Source organism: Vicia villosa, linkage group LG2 (assembly GCF_029867415.1).
Source record: "Vicia villosa cultivar HV-30 ecotype Madison, WI linkage group LG2, Vvil1.0, whole genome shotgun sequence".
Lineage (NCBI taxonomy): Eukaryota > Viridiplantae > Streptophyta > Magnoliopsida > Fabales > Fabaceae > Vicia > Vicia villosa.
This window is the reverse complement of record NC_081181.1, coordinates 153665492-153684655: the sequence shown is the minus strand read 5'-3', so window position 1 is coordinate 153684655 and position 19164 is coordinate 153665492. Positions and strand designations below refer to the sequence as shown.

At 32.3% G+C, this 19164-nt stretch overlaps 3 protein-coding genes across 3 annotated transcripts; 1 reads left to right on the top strand and 2 right to left on the bottom strand.

Annotated features, from left to right (window-relative positions):
* Window positions 1–1034: 1034 nt before the first annotated feature.
* Window positions 1035–2975, bottom strand: LOC131650380 (uncharacterized). Its single transcript, XM_058920093.1, has 8 exons — window positions 2835–2975; window positions 2483–2750; window positions 2273–2363; window positions 2007–2134; window positions 1826–1919; window positions 1577–1715; window positions 1339–1496; window positions 1035–1260 (listed from the first exon to the last, which is right to left on the bottom strand). The coding sequence occupies exons 1-8, from the start codon at window positions 2973–2975 to the stop codon at window positions 1035–1037; spliced, it is 1245 nt and encodes a 414-aa protein (XP_058776076.1).
* An 871-nt stretch (window positions 2976–3846) lies between these two features.
* Window positions 3847–6313, bottom strand: LOC131650379 (uncharacterized). Its single transcript, XM_058920092.1, has 10 exons — window positions 6173–6313; window positions 5821–6088; window positions 5611–5701; window positions 5345–5472; window positions 5164–5257; window positions 4915–5053; window positions 4677–4834; window positions 4478–4598; window positions 4093–4152; window positions 3847–3999 (listed from the first exon to the last, which is right to left on the bottom strand). Exons 1-10 carry the CDS (start codon window positions 6311–6313, stop codon window positions 3847–3849), a joined length of 1353 nt encoding a protein of 450 aa, XP_058776075.1.
* Window positions 6314–11521: 5208 nt separating this feature from the next.
* LOC131652548 (4-coumarate--CoA ligase 2-like) lies at window positions 11522–16287 on the top strand. Its single transcript, XM_058922428.1, has 5 exons — window positions 11522–12857; window positions 15055–15253; window positions 15367–15512; window positions 15619–15686; window positions 15784–16287. Exons 1-5 carry the CDS (start codon window positions 11766–11768, stop codon window positions 15998–16000), a joined length of 1722 nt encoding a protein of 573 aa, XP_058778411.1. The 5' UTR covers window positions 11522–11765; the 3' UTR covers window positions 16001–16287.
* The last annotated feature ends 2877 nt before the right edge of the window (window positions 16288–19164 follow it).

The window sequence follows — 19164 nt, the reverse complement described above, 5'->3', positions numbered from 1 at the left end:
CATTATTGGATTACAATATGCAACATATTACTATATAGTATTTCATTGATATAAACAACACATGATAAGAGCAACTTTTTTGTTTTAAGCCAGATGTATAACTATTGATTAAGAAAATACAGGCTCATATTGTTATGTATATATAGATATTTCCAAGAGACAAATCCAAGATTTGCCTATATCAATAAAACAATACATAAATCTCAAAGAGTCATTTTAATTGAATAAGGGATAAAGTGCACGCCATAATAATTACTATCACGGGTTCACACGCATAATATGAAAGCGAAAATTAAATGAAATGGTCAACACACAGGTTTTCATCATTACACAGTTGGTTGGAGAACGTGATGAATAGAAAAGCTATTCGTTTTTGAGAATATTGAAAGATGCATCATCATGTTGACATATATCATTTAAGTAACCAATATTTTCACGTTTTCGATTTATATACAAAATGGTTGGCTATTTTTATTATTTATTAGTTGAAATATAGTTTCATACTGTATTGTTTCTAAGAAAGATAGCTTTGAGATGTCTTCCCCAACTATATAAGGGTTTTAGCAAGCAATATTTTCCTAATTTGTTATTTAAATTATATAGTATTCAAAATATTTTTTTAATAAACCTTACCATGTACAAACCAATTTCCTACGTTGAACACCAGCACATTGTATGATTTGCTAGCTAAAACGGTGGAATAATTACTTGCAACCACTCAGACGACTGATGCTGAAGTGCTGTGTCCAGAAATAGAAGGTATCGAACCAAACAATGTTGTTGAGCAAATGAATATGGATATTACAGTAAGAGAACCAGAAAATGCCAACAAATGTAAAAAAAAACCGAAATAGGAGAATGCTCTGATAATGATACCATGCTTGGTGGCTTGCACAAAAATATAGCATGGGAAAAAGAAATAACTAAAACAGCAAAAAAAGGCAATCAAGTTATGGTAATAAAACATCAAATTTTATGTTTAACATATTTATACCCAATACTTATATGAAGTAACTATTGCTTGTTTTATCAATTTATACATGCAGCATTTTCCAGCATAAGTTATCCAGAAAGCACTTCGTCCGGACATTACCTCTTGCAACATGATGGATCTTGAATGATGAAGCCGTCTCATGTACCTTTTTTAGATGATTTATCATCTCAACAGCGGATTTGCCAACCAACTTAACACAATCGACGTCCCAAAAAATAAACTTTACCTTACATTTACCGTCAACAGCCAATATTTCGAGTTTAAACCTACAACAGTTATAATCTCATATGCCATAATAAAATATACAAAACAAATAAAAATTACAGCAAAATGTTTAAGAATACCTGGGCACGGGACGTGGACTTATGTGTTTTGCATAGCACTCAAGCTTTCCATCCCTCAGAGTCACACTTTTTGTGCATTCAACACATCCATCGTAATACCATCCAGCTTGGCCAACATCAAATTTATCCAGCGTCGCAACAGTTACACACGTAGTTTCCTAACAAATCAAACAAATATAGATTTATTGATGAACGACACAAAATTAATAATATACATTTAAAATATGTGATCTCTTGCCTGTTGCAAAATCCCTATTTCTGCAAGACTTAATATACCAGCTTTCCATACAAACTTATCGAAATCTGAGTAGTATGAATTTTGTGATGCAGTAACTTGCCCACTTGAATCTGACAACTTTGGAAAATCACCTTTAAAACTGCATCAATAATGTGATAATGCAATTTAGAATTATATTTTCTATCAAGCGGTTACAGAGATAAAGGATAATGCACGTTGAAATTTGTTTAAAGTGCATGATGCAAATACCTTTCTTTTAGTTTGGAAACTTCATCAAAGCTAATATCATTTATGAACAGTTTTGTGCCATTCCACGCATTTGATACGTTTAAAGGAAAGTTTCCTACAAATTTATTTTAATTAATATCAGATAATGAAATTATTTACATATATCGATATCACTAATTTACAAAAATTCAAAAGCATATACCTTGAGCCTCCTTTATTCGAGCATTAATCAGAAGCACAATCATATTCCCATCATCCTTATTATTTGTCCAGTACTCATGGAATTGGATTGCAAATTGACCCCATAACGTACACACAACAATGGATTTGCTGTATTAAAAAAGATGAATCCATAAAAATGATAAAAATATTACATATAAGTAATAAGATGTATTGTTCAATATTATATTTAACTATTTATATTATTAATTATACATATTTAAAATATTGTGAATATATGGATTTTACCTGTTATCAGTAATTGAAAAAACAACTTTGCTCTTGCTGTTATCAGAACTGACTTGGGATTGAGTAATCTCTACAACTCCACCAAGAACATCTGAAATATAAAACATGCAATATAAGATAAGTAGATATATAAGTAAATACTCATACACGCTTGAATGGAGAGGTTAAAAATTACGAATTAGTCTAAGATTAGTCCAAGAAGATTGTTACCAACTAAAATATTTGAATGGAACTTTCCATCCACAATGTCAGCCAAACTAAGAAGATTGAGAAAATTAACAGGAATTTCTAGGTTCTCTGTTTTCTTTACAGAAGTAGATCCACAGAACACCAGCTTGTGTTTATGATCAGTGGACTTAAAAGAGAAGTCATTGAAACCTACTTTAAAATTCTGCATTACGTATGAACAACCATGAGAGAGATATTCCTTGAACTTGGTAACCAAGTACGGGGGTACAACAGCTTGAATCATAGATCCCTACATTGATTTAAAAATATGGAATCAACATTTGCTTCAAAAAATTGAAAAATAATTGTACAGAAATTGAATAAGGATACAAACGTTGGAATCCACGAGAATCATTTCAATGTGTTCCTTCTTTGAAGCACTTGTGACTGACCAAATATGTTTGCACCTAACAGAAATCTTCCAGAGGTCCTTTGAGTCATTGATATCCTTCACAAACTCAATAGGACGCGCCATAAATATATTTTCACGCTGACCTGATAAGAAGAGACGTTAATATACAGAAGAAGAAGCAGAACATGGCAAAAAAATCACTGAGAAAACACATATAACACCTTGAGTAGTTTTGGAAGAATTATTTTAGAAGGAATGACATGTAGTTGAGGGTATTTATAGTGGATTTGGGCTTAAGGCAATAAGTTATCCATAAAGCACTTCGTCCGGACATTACCTCTTGCAACATGATGGATCTTGAGACGCGTAATGCATATGAATGTAACATTATTAGAAAAAAAAGGATCTCAGTGTAAATGTATTTAGGAATGGGATGGTATGGTTTTGCAAAGGAGATCATGAAACTACTCGTTGGAGACAAATTGTTGCAAGGGAAGGTTTTTAGACGTTGCCATTAAACAATGTATATTTAAGGAATTAGATCCCTATTTGAGTAGAAAAAATGTTTGTCTTTAAAGTTCGAATACCTCATATTAATTAGTAGAAAAATTGTATGTTCTCGAGTTGCCAAAAAATATATATGAATTGGGAATATGTATCTTTTTTTATTTATCTTGAAAAATTTATTATAGAATGAGTCTTCACACAATAAGCATGATGAAACTAATCTATATATATACAATATGCCAACATTAAACCAATTTATAAATAAACAATAATTTTCAGACAGCTCAAAAAATAGTATTTCATAAAGTAAATACCACAGAAACATAGTTCCCACATAAATTAGCAGGAAATACAATAGCTTAATATAAAACACTTAATTTTTCCCATAATATAAGAATCACAGACAATAAAGCAAGATAAAATATTCAACCAAAAGAAAATATCCTCCAAAGCTGGGTACAACACATATTAAAAAATAAGCCTTCAATTATTCCTCCTTCTTGATATCTTTGATTAACTTTGTCGACGAAAGCTGGACACTTTCAATTTCCTCAACAACATCACTTAAAATTCTCTTGGAAGGTGTCAGATTAGTATTTGAGACAGAAGGGTCATAATCGGCTGAGACAGACAAAGGTTCCTGAAGTTATGCGCATGGAAATTCAAATCACTATCAACATTTACGGACGGTAACAATTAGCTATAATCTGAGTGTGCATTATGCAAAACTTACCGAAACACTTGAGAAATCGTCCTGCGATGAAGGTTCCATTATGCGAAGTCTAGATGTAGGCTGCATGAGAAATAACAACGTTTCAATATTTAACACTGTAATTAAATGTCCAGATATAAAATACAAAAAACGACATTTACCTCTTCTGATCTAAAATTTTCCTTAACTCTATTACGGTTTTCCTGGTCATCTCTGAAAAATCACGGAGAGGCGTCCATTTTTGGGCTGGAATACAACTATGATAGCCAACTCCCGTTTCAATATTGAATCAAGTTCGTAAGGGAATTCAAGCGGATCATATTCACCAGCCTTGTTTAAAAGAATAAATGTTAGAATAATTTTTTTGAATTATACATGGATAGAATGATGAAGCCGTCTCATGTACCTTTTTTAGACGATTTATCATCTCAACAGCGGATTTGCCAACCAACTTAACACAATCGACGTCCCAAAAAATAAACTTTGCCTTACATTTACCGTCAACAGCCAATATTTCGAGTTTAAACCTACAACAGTTATAATCTCATATGCCATAATAAAATATACAAAACAAATAAAAATTACAACAAAATGTTTAAGAATACCTGGGCACGGGACGTGGACTTATGTGTTTTGCATAGCACTCAAGCTTTCCATCCCTCAGAGTCACACTTTTTGTGCATTCAACACATCCATCGTAATACCATCCAGCTTGGCCAACATCAAATTTATCCAGCGTCGCAACAGTTACACACGTAGTTTCCTAACAAATCAAACAAATATAGAATTATTGATGAACGACACAAAATTAATAATATACATTTAAAATATGTGATCTCTTGCCTGTTGCAAAATCCCTATTTCTGCAAGACTTAATATACCAGCTTTCCATACAAACTTATCGAAATCTGAGTAGTATGAATTTTGTGATGCAGTAACTTGCACACTTGAATCTGACAACTTTGGAAAATCACCTTTAAAACTGCATCAATAATGTGATAATGCAATTTAGAATTATATTTTCTATCAAGCGGTTACAGAGATAAAGGATAATGCACGTTGAAATTTGTTTAAAGTGCATGATGCAAATACCTTTCTTTTAGTTTGGAAACTTCATCAAAGCTAATATCATTTATGAACAGTTTTGTGCCATTCCACGCATTTGATACGTTTAAAGGAAAGTTTCCTACAAATTTATTTTAATTAATATCAGATAATGAAATTATTTACATATATCGATATCACTAATTTACAAAAATTCAAAAGCATATACCTTGAGCCTCCTTTATTCGAGCATTAATCAGAAGCACAATCATATTCCCATCATCCTTATTATTTGTCCAGTACTCATGGAATTGGATTGCAAATTGACCCCATAACGTACACACAACAATGGATTTGCTGTATTAAAAAAGATGAATCCATAAAAATGATAAAAATATTACATATAAGTAATAAGATGTATTGTTCAATATTATATTTAACTATTTATATTATTAATTATACATATTTAAAATATTGTGAATATATGGATTTTACCTGTTATCAGTAATTGAAAAAACAACTTTGCTCTTGCTGTTATCAGAACTGACTTGGGATTGAGTAATCTCTACAACTCCACCAAGAACATCTGAAATATAAAACATGCAATATAAGATAAGTAGATATATAAGTAAATACTCATACACGCTTGAATGGAGAGGTTAAAAATTACGAATTAGTCCAAGATTAGTCCAAGAAGATTGTTACCAACTAAAATATTTGAATGGAACTTTCCATCCACAATGTCAACCAAACTAAGAAGATTGAGAAAATTAACAGGAATTTCTAGGTTCTCTGTTTTCTTTACAGAAGTAGATCCACAGAACACCAGCTTGTGTTTATGATCAGTGGACTTAAAAGAGAAGTCATTGAAACCTACTTTAAAATTCTGCATTACGTATGAACAACCATGAGAGAGATATTCCTTGAACTTGGTAACCAAGTACGGGGGTACAACAGCTTGAATCATAGATCCCTACATTGATTTAAAAATATGGAGTCAACATCTGCTTCAAAAAATTGAAAAATAATTGTACAGAAATTGAATAAGGATACAAACGTTGGAATCCACGAGAATCATTTCAATGTGTTCCTTCTTTGAAGCACTTGTGACTGACCAAATATGTTTGCACCTAACAGAAATCTTCCAGAGGTCCTTTGAGTCATTGATATCCCTCACAAACTCAATAGGACGCGCCATAAATATATTTTCACGCTGACCTGATAAGAAGAGACGTTAATATACAGAAGAAGCAGAGCATGGCAAAAAAATCACTGAGAAAACACATATAACACCTTGAGTAGTTTTGGAAGAATTATTTTAGAAGGAATGACATGTAGTTGAGGATATTTATAGTGGATTTGGGCTTAAGGCAATATCGAAAGTTGAAAGGTTAGTGTGGTAGGAAGTTGTGCCGTGTTGTTGCATGATGATGCATATGGCTGCTAGGGTTTATAATTCCAACAGACATCCATAAATACAAAACAAATCACGTTAGTATCTTTAATCATTATCTTTTGTAATTATCAATGCATGCAATGTGGAATAATAAAAAAAAAGGAAATTGAAGAGTGGGATAAATTAATCGTTTAGGGTTTTTGTAGTGATGCCATGTCAGCAAAATCAAGATTACAATCAATCATATTTCAGTATTTAACAATTAGACTAATTTACTTTTAATTATTAGATCAGTTTTAGTTAAACTCAATTAGGGTATATGTGGAATTTAGGTACTTTAACTTTTATATATTATTAATAGATTAACTCAACTTTTCAACACAAGCATTTTATTATTACACGTTATTTTGAGGTAAATTACCCCTTTTATTAACAAATTGCAAGAAAAAACCGGTATTTTTTGGTTTTTCTATTTAGGCTCCTTGTATATGATATATCAAGTCAAAGTCAAAGAATTGGTAGAATAACAAGAATACACTAGTCTAATTTTTTTTACGTAGATTGAAAGACTAATTACTCGTTCAAAACAAACATGCTTATAAGAGGGGGCATTGGCTAATATGCATAATGATTTTCCTTATGCACCATGCATAAGTCAATCTAAGCCATTGGATCATATTTTTAATCCAGTATTGAGTATTGAGTACTGAGTATTGAGTATTGACTATTGAGTGATGAGTATTGAGTATTGAGTAATAATTATAATTTGATCTAATGATCCAATGGTCAATAATACTCTATACACGGTGCATAGATTTTTATCTATGCACCGTAACTGCACCCATAAGAGGGTTCGAGGGAGCTGAAGTGCACAGAATTCGCCCACGTAGAGCAGCAATCAATATTTAATTTAATATTTAAATAGTACTACTAATTTATTACACATGGTAATGTAAGTGCTCATCAATACTTGTACGGGTAGAGCCAACCCTTATTTTGTTTTAATGTAGAAAGTTAAACAAGTGAGTTAAGGATAATGTTTAAAAATTTAAAAAAAATATTTTATAAAAAATAATATAATATCACTCTCATAATTGCATTTATATTTTTTAAAAAATAAATTTAAATATTTATTAATATAATTCTTTTTGTATTTTCTTTTACACAATTCTTTTTGTATTCTTAAACATATTAACAATGGCGTTTTATAAGAGTTTAAAGTTAGTGCACTGATAGTGTAAACAAACTTTACACATACATCCAATCAAAATCCTTACACTTGCCATGTCATATTAATTTTTTTAAATTAAAATTGTGTTTTAATTGGATACATGGTTGTGATTGGTTGACAGTATAAAAATATTTTACACTGCCAGTGCATATCCCTTTTTCTCATGTGAATATATAACAAGAAGCCTTTGTGTTTTCATTTAACTACACTATTGTTGTGAATAAATTATATTATTCATGAAAAAAAATTAGGTAAATGAGAAGAAAAAAAAAAAGAGTGTTCTGAATTTTATAATTTAAAATTTATATTTACTCTTAGTATTCAAATTGTAAAACTAAAGAGAGATTTTTTTAAAAAATGAAAGAAAAAAAAACTTTCACGGTATTATTTATTACTGTTAAAAATAAATTTTAATACTTTAAAAATTTTATTGCCTATTAGTTGGTCTTAAGTTCGGATAAAAGAAGAGAGTTGTGTTAGACAATCAACAACTAACATAAAATTTTGTGAATCTCTATGATATGGATCATCTATGAAATAATGTAAGTGTTAGATCGTATTCTAGAAGCAACACGTCGTATGGTTAGAGTATAGTGTTAAAAGAGCAAGTCTCGCTGCATCGCCGTTTGGATGCAGTGAAAAATAAGCAAGGGTTCCCACATTCTTGGAAACGAATGTGGGTAAAGAAGTTAGATCATGAGTATGATTCGTTTTGGATCATGGAATAAAGGCATGCTTACTTAAAAATCTATGGTAATAGTGGATATTATGGTTAGAAGGAATATCAATTTTATGTGCTTGCAAGAAACTAAGTAGACAAGTGAAAAAACTAAAGAATTAGACAACTTTGAATTTAAAATTTGGTATACCAAAAAAGTTAGATCAAAAAATTGGATTGAGATTATGAGGGGCATTTACAAACCTGGAGAACTCTTTAATCTATCTATTATCATTGACGATCTGACCATCTCCCCTTCTTCCCAAAAACCATAAACTTGCCTTTCTGACCCTAATTGTAAATCTATAATGTAGTATGAATTTAATGCTCTTATTATAAATAATACACGAGATTTAGTTTTTCGACCTTGTGATGTTAACATTATTCGTTGTATGTGGGTTTTCAGGCATAAAAAGAAATCTAATGATTGTTTTGAGCATTACAAATATCATCTTATAGGTGATGGCGGGTCTCAAATTGTAGGAGTGGATTGTGATGAGAATTTCTGCCTTGTGGTGAAACTTGCAACCATTCTCATTGCTCTCACCATTATTCTCTCCAAGTATTGGACCATTCATCAAGTATATGTTCAAAATGCATTTCTACATGGTGGTCTTCATGAAACTGTGTATATGCATCAGCTATTGGGTTTCTGTGATCCTCATTACCCAAATTACAGGTGTAGCTTGCAGAAATATCTCGATGGTTTGAAGCAAACGCCTCCTGCCTGGTACTTGCGTTTTGCTGACTATGTCTGCACCATTGGATTTCAATACAACACCTCAAGTCACTCTCTCTTCATCTACTGGTGTGGCTCTGACACGACATACATCTTACTTTATTTTAATGACATCATCCTCATCATTTCCTCTCATGAGCTACGCAAATTTATCATCACACTTCTTACCTTTGAGTTTGAGCTGAAGGATCTGGGTCCGCTGATCTATTTTCTAGGTATTGAAATAACTAAACATGCAGATGGATTTTTTCTTTGTCAAAGTACTTACGCTGGCGACATTAATGCTCGAGCCGACATGGTCTATTGCAAACCCTTCGCTAATCAAGTTGACACCAAGTAAAAGCTCAGTACCTCCACTGACACCCCATATGACGATCCTATATTATATCAGAGTCTTTTCGGTGCTTTGCAGTATCTAAAATTTATGCGTCTTGACATCTCTTATGTTTTCCAGTAGGCGTGTCTTCACATGCATGCTCCCTCCACCGAGAAGCTTGTTTCCTACAAAGATGCTGATTTGGATGGATGTCCCGACATTTGTCGATCTACTTTTGGTTATTGTATTTTTCTTGGTGACAACCTAATTCCATGGTCTTTCAAGAGACAACACACACTTTCTCATTCCAGTGCTGAAGTTGAGTACTGAGGCGTTGCTAATATGGTTTCACAATCATGTTTGCTCCGCAACCTTCTCTTGGAGTGATCGCCGAATTCACATTGTTATGAGAGGGATCCTAAGGCTGTACAGGGATGAGACTGCATGATTGTAGGAATGCTTATAAGAATTGAATGGTACTACATTTACCAATAAGATGCATCTTCTTTTCGGCAACCTGACAAATAAGAATTTCATAGTTAAGCGTGCTTGACTTGGAGTAGTATATGGAATATGGATGGGTGACCTTCTGAGAACTTTCCCGGAAAGTGTGTGAGTGAGGACAAAGCATGCTGAAAAGACCCGTGTTTGTTTGTAGGAGCGTTACATTCCTGAAAGCATCTTCACCAAAGGCCTCCCTAAAATTTTCTTTGATGATTTTCGGACCAGTTTAAGCGTCCGTCGACCTCCTACTTCGACTACGCGGGTGTGATAGAATATGTATTTATTTTGTAAAAACACACAGAAAAATATTTATCTTATAAAAAAGACTAAAAAAAAGTTATTATTATTTTTTTAAAATTAACAATTTAAAAAGAAACAAACATTATGACAAAAATTATTTCATATAACCAACTCTACGTAATAGATTGTCATAGTATGAGTTTACGAGTCATTTCTTTATTTAGAGAATGAGAGAATATAAAAGTTTATGTAATACATAACTGTTCCGGACACGGGATATTTATAAGTACGCGACCTATAGCTTATAATGGACATTTGGTCGAGCACTAAGCTCTACCCGACAAGGTATAAATAAGCAGAGAGCTGCATATAAGCAGAAGTCGGGAACTAGACCGGAAGCCAAGCGTTACAAGCTATTAATGGGCGGTTACAAGCGTTACAAGCTATTAATAATTGGTTACAAGTCATTAAGATTCAGTTACGGATCTTAATGAAGTTAGCCTACACTATAAAAGGAGGTCAAGGGCTAAGGACAAAGATCATCTGGTCCACACCCGATCACCCTCTCATTCTCTTAAGACCTCTCTCTGCAACACACGCAGAAGAGGCACCATTGAATAAGGCTACAAAGAGGGCTCCCGCAAGAGGGATAAACAAGATACCTCTCTTGAAACAATACGTGATCCTAACATAGCTTCCAAATCCCCAAAGATAGTCACCAAGTCATCCTCCCCCTAAGTTTCCCTCATCATCGAGGACAAGCTCTACCTAATCTGATTTTTTATGCAAATAACCATTTGAATTTCAAACTTTTGGCTATTAATCCTTTACCGTTTGCAAATAGATAAGGTGGCAAGATTAAACAAACTTTTAAGAAAAACACATGAGATTTATTTTATTTTATCTTTTATACAATATAATCATATAATTTTTTAAAAATTTATTAGTACAAAGTTAAATTTATTTATAAGTAAATAAAATTAACATTATATATTCAAAAATAAAGTTTAATTAAAAAAATACAGTAGTTTCGTTACAATATCATTTTTAATTTTAAGAATCACCATAAACCTCTGTATATACTAGGCAGTTAAATAATATTATAAAAACCAAAACTGTAAATACAATAGCATATTGAATATTCTATTCTACCCACATAAAAATGGGTAGACAGATTAAGAGAGAGAAAGAAAATTAGAAAAGGACAGAAAAACTGGGTAGGTAGGTAAGTAAGAGTGGCTAGAAGAAGAACGCATGGTTTCAAACGTGATTACTTGGCCGTACCTGTCACCTCTTCTTCCTTCTTAAACTAAAACTATCATTCACTCCCACCTAACACCCCCCAACTCTATAACTCGTTGATTTTTCTTTCTTCACCCGCCAATCCTTTCACTTCCCATTTCATCTCCCCTATATTACCGCATTTCCCTTTCCTCATTCTCTATCTTCATTTCATTTCATTTCCCTCTTCAACACTATTTACCTTTTTCTCTTCTCAACTACAATATGTTGTCCGTCGCTCCTTCTCTTGATGCCAAACAAACCCCAGAACTTGAACAGATAAATCACCAAAAACCTTCGGATTATAATGATAATCCAATTTCCAATCCAACTAATCACATATTTAAATCCAAATTACCTGATATTCCTATCTCTAACAACCTCCCACTTCATACCTACTGCTTCGAGAAACTTCCTGAAACCGCCGATCGTCCTTGCCTCATCGTCGCTTCCAGCGGCAAAATCTATACCTACGCAGAAACTTATCTCCTTTCGAGAAAAATCGCCGCCGGTTTATCCAAACTCGGTGTCCAAAAAGGAGACGTCATCATGATCCTCCTCCAAAACTCAGCTGAATTCGTTCTCTCTTTCATCGCCGCCTCCATGATCGGCGCTGTCGCAACCACCGCTAATCCGTTCTACACCACGGCTGAGATCTTCAAACAAATAACCGCTTCCAAGACGAAGCTTATCATAACACAAGCAATGTACGTTGACAAACTCCGTCCATATGAGGCGAATGATGAGAACGGTGAATTTGACTTTAAGGTAATCACCATCGATGAACCGCCGGTGAACTGTCTACATTTCTCGGTGATTTCCGAAGCGAATGAAGAGGATTTGCCGGAAGTTGAGATCGATTCGGAAGACGCGTTGGCGCTTCCGTTTTCTTCCGGTACAACAGGTTTACCTAAAGGTGTAATTCTAACGCATAAGAGTTTAATAACGAGTGTTGCTCAACAAGTCGACGGAGAGAATCCGAATCTCTATTTAACCACAGAAGATGTTCTTCTTTGCGTTCTTCCGCTGTTTCATATATTTTCTCTCAACAGTGTGCTATTGTGTGCACTGAGAGCAGGGAGTGCGGTTCTGTTAATGCATAAATTCGAGATCGGGACGTTGCTTGGTTTAATACAGGAACATAAAGTCACGGTGGCGATGGTGGTTCCGCCGCTAGTTTTAGCGTTAGCGAAGAATCCCAAGGTTGCGGAATTTGACCTTAGCTCAATACGGTTGGTGCTGTCCGGAGCTGCACCGTTAGGGAAGGAGCTCGAAGAGACTCTCCATAACCGAATTCCTCAAGCCGTTTTGGGACAGGTAACTTCTATTTCAAAAATATTTACATTTGATTTGCTATTTTACATTCTCTATCAATTTTTTAATCATCAAATAATTTAAATACTCTTCTTGTTAGATCATGATAGATATCTATCCATTATTTTATAAATATAAAAATTAGTTTCTATGTATTATTTTTATTGGGATTACAAAAATTAAATATGATAAATATTTTTGATACGGAGTATAATATATTATTTAGTTTTTTCTTTTTGCGCATTCTTTTCTATTTAAGGTCTTTCATTTTTTTTTTTTTGAAATGATTTAAGGTCTTTCATTTGATTTGGTTTTCTTATATTTTCAAGTTTCAACCGTCTCAATGTTGTATACGGTTCTCCTTTCGTCATCAGCTTTAATTACCATGCAATTAGGAATGAAACAGGTTGGCTAAATTTATTAAGGGTATTCTCGTCATTTTAAGAATTAACCGCTGAACTATTTTGTCTGGTCTTTGTAACAATGACGTGGCTTATAACAAAACCAATACAAATTTTAATTAAAAAAAGAGAAAATGGGTGATGCATTGACAGTGTAAAAAAGTTTTACACTGTCAACCAATCACGACCATGAATCAGGACAAGTCAGACTGTAATTTAAAAAAACTTATATGACATGGCAAAACGATTTGTTTCTATTGAATGACAGTGTAAAACTTTTTTACACCGTCAGTGCACTACCTTTAATCTCTTAAAAAAAATAAAACTCGTTAAAAAATGAGTTATATATTATCTTTTATATTTTAAAGTAATGAAAATACAAACAATTATTTTTATTATTTTAAAAAATGCAGCATGTTTAACTTGTATTTTATATTAATTTATCAGAATAATTCACTTTAAGAATGTCTCACTAAAATAAAATACACACAAATTTTATATAATAAAATAATGTGATTGTTTACTACGGCAATGTTCTGTGCTTATGTTAAGGAATTTAGAAACAAAAATTTTGTGTTATAAAAGTAAATGTACCAACTTTAAAACAATATATTTGTACAAACATTTCTCTAAGAATAAGGGCCCGTTTGAAAGGCTTTTTAAAAACTCTATTTTAGTTTTTGAAAATTTAAAAACTAAAAACTTGTTTGAATATAATATTTTACAAATGTGTTTTTAAAAACTCTTCACAATTTTTCAGTTTTTAAAAGCAAAAAACTGAAATGGCTAAATTGTGTTTTAATTTTTACTTTTCAGTTTTTAAAAACATTAATAGTATCTATCTATCTTCCTTTGAATATTTTTTTGACTTTTCTAAAGAAAAATAATAACAGAGGATTAAATAAACATTTTGTTTTGCTAAAATTGAATAAAATGTCCAATAAATGCTCCACCAACATAGTACACTATTAATGTTTAATTGTATATTCATTATTCACATCACATTCACATCTTTGATGAATATATGATTGCAAGAGGACACCAAACCCCTACCTACCTACCACTTCTTTTTCTTTGGTTGGTAAAATACTTGGTCAGGATTTGCCATAGTTAATAGTTTCATGGAGTCATGCAGTCGAAACATTGCTGACGGTACAATTTTGATTTAGTAGTTTTAAATAATGCAGGTTTTATATTTACTATATAATTAAAAAAATTTAATTGAAATAGATCATAAGTGTTTGACTCTGACTTTGACTTTAATTTTATTTATAATATCACTTACGAATGATTATAATGTATCAATTAATCTTTTTTTTTCTCCCTAACTTGGATCTTTTATAACAAGGCCAACGGCCATTATTCATTAACAAAATTTCTGTTAGTGTATCTGGTTTAGTTTCAACCCTACCTAACAAGTATGGTCAAAGTTTTGCTGCCTCAACCGTCTCCATTGCTGCCTACTACTTGCCAAAATTGCAATATAATTAGTCAACTTCAACCACCATGAATAGTTTTATTAGAGAATTATTATTTTCATCATTCATAAAATAATTTAAGTTAACAGAACCGAACAAATTGATAAGGTGTGTTTTTGTTCTCTAGTGTAGATCAAATGTATATACCAAAGACAAAGTATTATCATTTCAAAATTTATGTATTAAATAACTATGCTCAGTTAGATTTGTGAACTTAAATTAAATGTGTTAGTTTTTATTTTCCTCTAATGACCTTAATCATATACTTTAATTTCAAAATCAGAATTTAAAATTGGGACATTGTATGCATGTGTCTTTCAGGGGTATGGTATGACAGAGGCAGGTCCTGTACTCTCCATGTCTTTAGGCTTTGCAAAGCATCCATTTCCTACAAGATCAGGCTCATGTGGCACTGTTGTAAGAAATGCAGAACTCAAAGTTCTTGACCCTGAAACTGGTCTTTCTCTTGGTTATAATCAACCGGGTGAAATTTGCATCCGAGGCCAACAAATCATGAAAGGTATATTTTATTGAATCCTTTAATAGGTCAAATATCTCTAGATAATTTCATGATATAAATTGTTAATAATTATTTTCAAATTATACATCTAAATATTTTAACAAATATTTTAGGATATTTGAATGATGAGAATGCAACAAAAACTACTATTGATGAAGAGGGTTGGCTTCATACTGGTGATGTTGGCTATATAGATGACAATGACGAGATTTTCATAGTTGACAGGGTGAAGGAACTCATCAAATTCAAAGGCTTCCAAGTATGTATTTATTTAATTTATCAACGCTTTTAATTAAATTTGCCTCATATAGTAAAATTGTATACAACTACCAGTCATATGCTTAATTATTAATTTGTTTTGTTAGGTGCCTCCTGCTGAACTTGAAGGCCTTCTTGTTAGCCATCCATCAATTGCAGACGCAGCTGTTGTTCCGTAAGCATCTCAATATATTTAAATCTTAATGTCATTGTTCTTGTTCATATATAAACAATAATTAATCATTAATGGAACTAATTAAACATGTCAACAGGCAAAAAGATGTTGCTGCTGGTGAAGTTCCTGTTGCTTTCGTGGTAAGATCAAATGGAAATGATTTAACTGAAGAGGCTATAAAGGAGTTTATATCTAAACAGGTGGTGTTTTATAAGAGACTACACAAAGTTTATTTCGTCCATGCAATTCCCAAGTCTCCAGCGGGAAAGATATTGAGGAAAGACCTTAGAGCAAAGCTTGAAAACTCCACTTAAATGCCTTAGAAGATAGAATCTTTTTTAATTTATTTTTTGGTTGCTAGTACCTCTTCCTTATTTATTCATTTGTATCCTACTAGGTCACAAGCGTAATTTATGTATTTATAATCCAAGGTATAAAGTCAATTCAATAAGTAGTTCTATGTGCACACCCTCCACTCCACACCCTCCATTGTATTTTTAAGCCAATTATTGCCTTACTTTTCTGTGGTTTGTTGTGCTTGTAATGTGTGAGTTTAAAGACATTATTGTTGCTATATATCAATCTTTGTAGTTCTTGTTCATCAATGACTTGTTTTGCAAATGTTGTTACTAGCAACAGTTCAGATTGGGACAGTAAATTTTCATTATAATTTTGCTTAGCCGTTCCGCCACAAGCTTAGATACACTAAAAGGACAAAAGGAGTAATTGGATATGATATACTTCCTCTAACCATATCATGGTTTCGTGTGAAATCAACTCATATACCACAAAAGGATTAACCCGTCTGAGTGGTTGCTTTCCCCTTCATTTTCTCATTATCGGTTGCTTAAATGTTTAGAGCAAAGTTTGGAACATACATGGACCCTGAGATTCCCTATCAATTTTTGGATATTGTAAAATATTTGGACATCTACAAACACGGGTCAATTTTTTATTTATTTTGTGGATGTGATTTGTTTTCGCAGATTTTTAAATCCAACTGTTTCATGTTTGTTTTGTTTTACTTTAAAACCATGAAACTTATATCTATCTGTCAGCTTAGATGTAAAGCGAGGACAAACATATTGAGTTAGTTTAAATATTTTTGCAATATTTTTCCTTATTTTATTTTAATTTTGTTATAGAATTGTATGTTAAATTTATTTTGTTCATCTATCTACAATGACACTGTCAATTTTGGTGTTAACGTGAAAGCTACAAAGACTAACTTCTCCAAAATCAAATCTATGATCATTCAGAAGCTCCACCAAACACTTACTTCATCATAATAGCATTTTAAATACATCAACAAGATGATATATGATCGTGAAAATGGGAATTAGCAGAAGATAGGACAATGATGTTCTTGTTAACAATTGGACAGCATTATTTGCTTCACTCCTAACAAAATTTAGGTCAAATATTTTCCATTATCTTTTATATTTAACATTTATAATGATTTGATTATTATCGTTGTTTTTGTTTCGAAACAGTCTTTTTAAGTCACTAAAATATATCAAATGTAATCAATCAAGCTAAATATTTGTAACAAAAAGGTCCCCTAAGTTTTTACTATGTTGCAATTAGTAACTATTCTTTTCAACAAAATTAAGGGACTGCTTCATCAAAAAACAACAAAAATAATCAAATTGTTACAAACATCAAACATAAAGGACCGCGAGAAGTATTTTGCCTTAAATTTATCTTTAAGTATTTTAATGAATTAACTGAAAGCTTTTATAAGAATTTGGAATAGTTCTAGATTTGACATTGATGCTAAGTTTACTAAAGATGTCGTCAATTATTTGCTTGCAATTAAGTTCTATTGACACGACTGCCAAACCCATGTTACCAAACTAAACTATCGCCTTCTTTAGTCCGCAAGCTTGCAATTAAGTTCTATTGACACGACTGCCAAGCCCATGTTACCAGACCAAACTATCGCCTTCTTTAGTCCGCAAGCTTTCGCTTCTTAAGAGTGTGGTAGACTTTGGAACCAAGTTATTTTTTATTATATAAACTTGTCCTTTTCCTATCTAAGAACTAGATCTCATAATAACTAGGGGTATTTGCGGTGCGGATTGAACAATTTGGACGTAAAAAATCATCTGAATACCAAGAGGAAAAGTGTGTGGTTCGGTTTGGTTCGATTGGCTTTTAAAAATAAAACCGAACCAAACCAATGAGGTTTGGATTGGTTCAGTTGGTTCTTTTTTTTACAAAAATTTATTGAGTCATACATACACATATTAATGTCAACATAACTTTGTATTTAGTCATTTATGCGTTATCAAATAACAACAAAATTCATCATATTTGAATAACAACTTTTCATTTAATATACAAAAATAATATTAGATAAAATTAGTATAAAATAATAGCATAAAATAATATAAAAAAACATTATAATGAAATAGAAAAAAATGAAATATTAGAGAAGATGAAAAAGAAAGATGAACATTAAAAACATAATTGAAAGAGAGAACAATTAAATAAAAATAATAAGATGAAAAAGAAAGAACTTAAGAGATGAAAGACTATAAAAGAATATGTAATATGTATTTGGAAAAGAAGATGAAAAGAAGGTGCAATATCGCTAAGAGAGATTCGAGAAGACTTAAAGTGAAACCTTAAGTGTAAGGAAGAGAAAATCATTCGTAATCGTAAGGTTAAGGCATAATAGGTTTGAGTTTGGGTTGGATATAAGTTAATTGAAGTTTGGGGGTTGTAAGATAATGCGGTTTGGTTCGGTCTGGTTCAGTTTGTAAAATACAAACTGCAAACCGAACCAAACCGCGTGGTTATTAAATAATGACCCAAACACATCCGAACCAAATGCGATTTTTTGCGGTTTCGATTTGGTTTGGTTCAGTTTTGCGGTTTTCTATTAGACCGGTTTGGTTTTGAACACCATTAATAATAATGTCATTTCTTGAAAATTGTCGTATCATCGTAGCTTCTTACCTCTCTAACGCTAAGTTTCCTCCACCAGACCAAGCTGTTTCATCCCCTATCTGCTGCACCATTGCTACCTACGAAAACAAAATCTCTATGATGTTGCTTCCTCACCCGATCCAGATGCCATTGAAAAAGTGAGTCTCGCATGAATTGTATCAAGATTGAGGGGCGTGTATCCACCCACAACTTGTTATTTCTCCTCTTCAAAATTAATACACCATAATGTCATAACAAATATGTGCATTATGTTATGACAATAGTTATAATAATGGAAAGAAAAGGTCAACAAGATATGTGACTTTCTATAAACCATATGCACCTTAAACATCCTCCATCTTGTTTCGCCTGAAAGAAATATCTTCTCATTTTCAATTGATACATCACAATGAACACCAACATTCAAGAAAATTACTTCTTTTGTTTTAAGCCATTCTCTCGTAGGAAAACAATCCTTCAGCGCGTGCCAAAACAAAATCTCTACTTTTTGAGGAATCTCATCAATTTCCTTCAAGCCGTAACT

Bases quoted from the DNA above. Each gene is read 5' to 3' on its own strand.
- LOC131650380 (XM_058920093.1), bottom strand. From the start codon at position 2,975: ATGGCGCGTCCTATTGAGTTTGTGAAGGATATCAATGACTCAAAGGAC. The intron at 2,135-2,272 runs GTAAAATCCATA...TTTTTAATACAG, and splicing joins TTTTCAATTACTGATAACAG to CAAATCCATTGTTGTGTGTA. The intron at 1,497-1,576 runs GCAAGAGATCAC...TTGATTTGTTAG, and splicing joins AAATAGGGATTTTGCAACAG to GAAACTACGTGTGTAACTGT.
- LOC131652548 (XM_058922428.1), top strand. From the start codon at position 11,766: ATGTTGTCCGTCGCTCCTTCTCTTGATGCCAAACAAACCCCAGAACTT. The intron at 12,858-15,054 runs GTAACTTCTATT...TGTGTCTTTCAG, and splicing joins CTCAAGCCGTTTTGGGACAG to GGGTATGGTATGACAGAGGC. The intron at 15,254-15,366 runs GTATATTTTATT...CAAATATTTTAG, and splicing joins AGGCCAACAAATCATGAAAG to GATATTTGAATGATGAGAAT.
- LOC131650379 (XM_058920092.1), bottom strand. From the start codon at position 6,313: ATGGCGCGTCCTATTGAGTTTGTGAGGGATATCAATGACTCAAAGGAC. The intron at 5,702-5,820 runs GTAACAATCTTC...TTTATATTTCAG, and splicing joins CCATTCAAATATTTTAGTTG to ATGTTCTTGGTGGAGTTGTA. The intron at 5,258-5,344 runs GTATATGCTTTT...ATAAATTTGTAG, and splicing joins TCGAATAAAGGAGGCTCAAG to GAAACTTTCCTTTAAACGTA.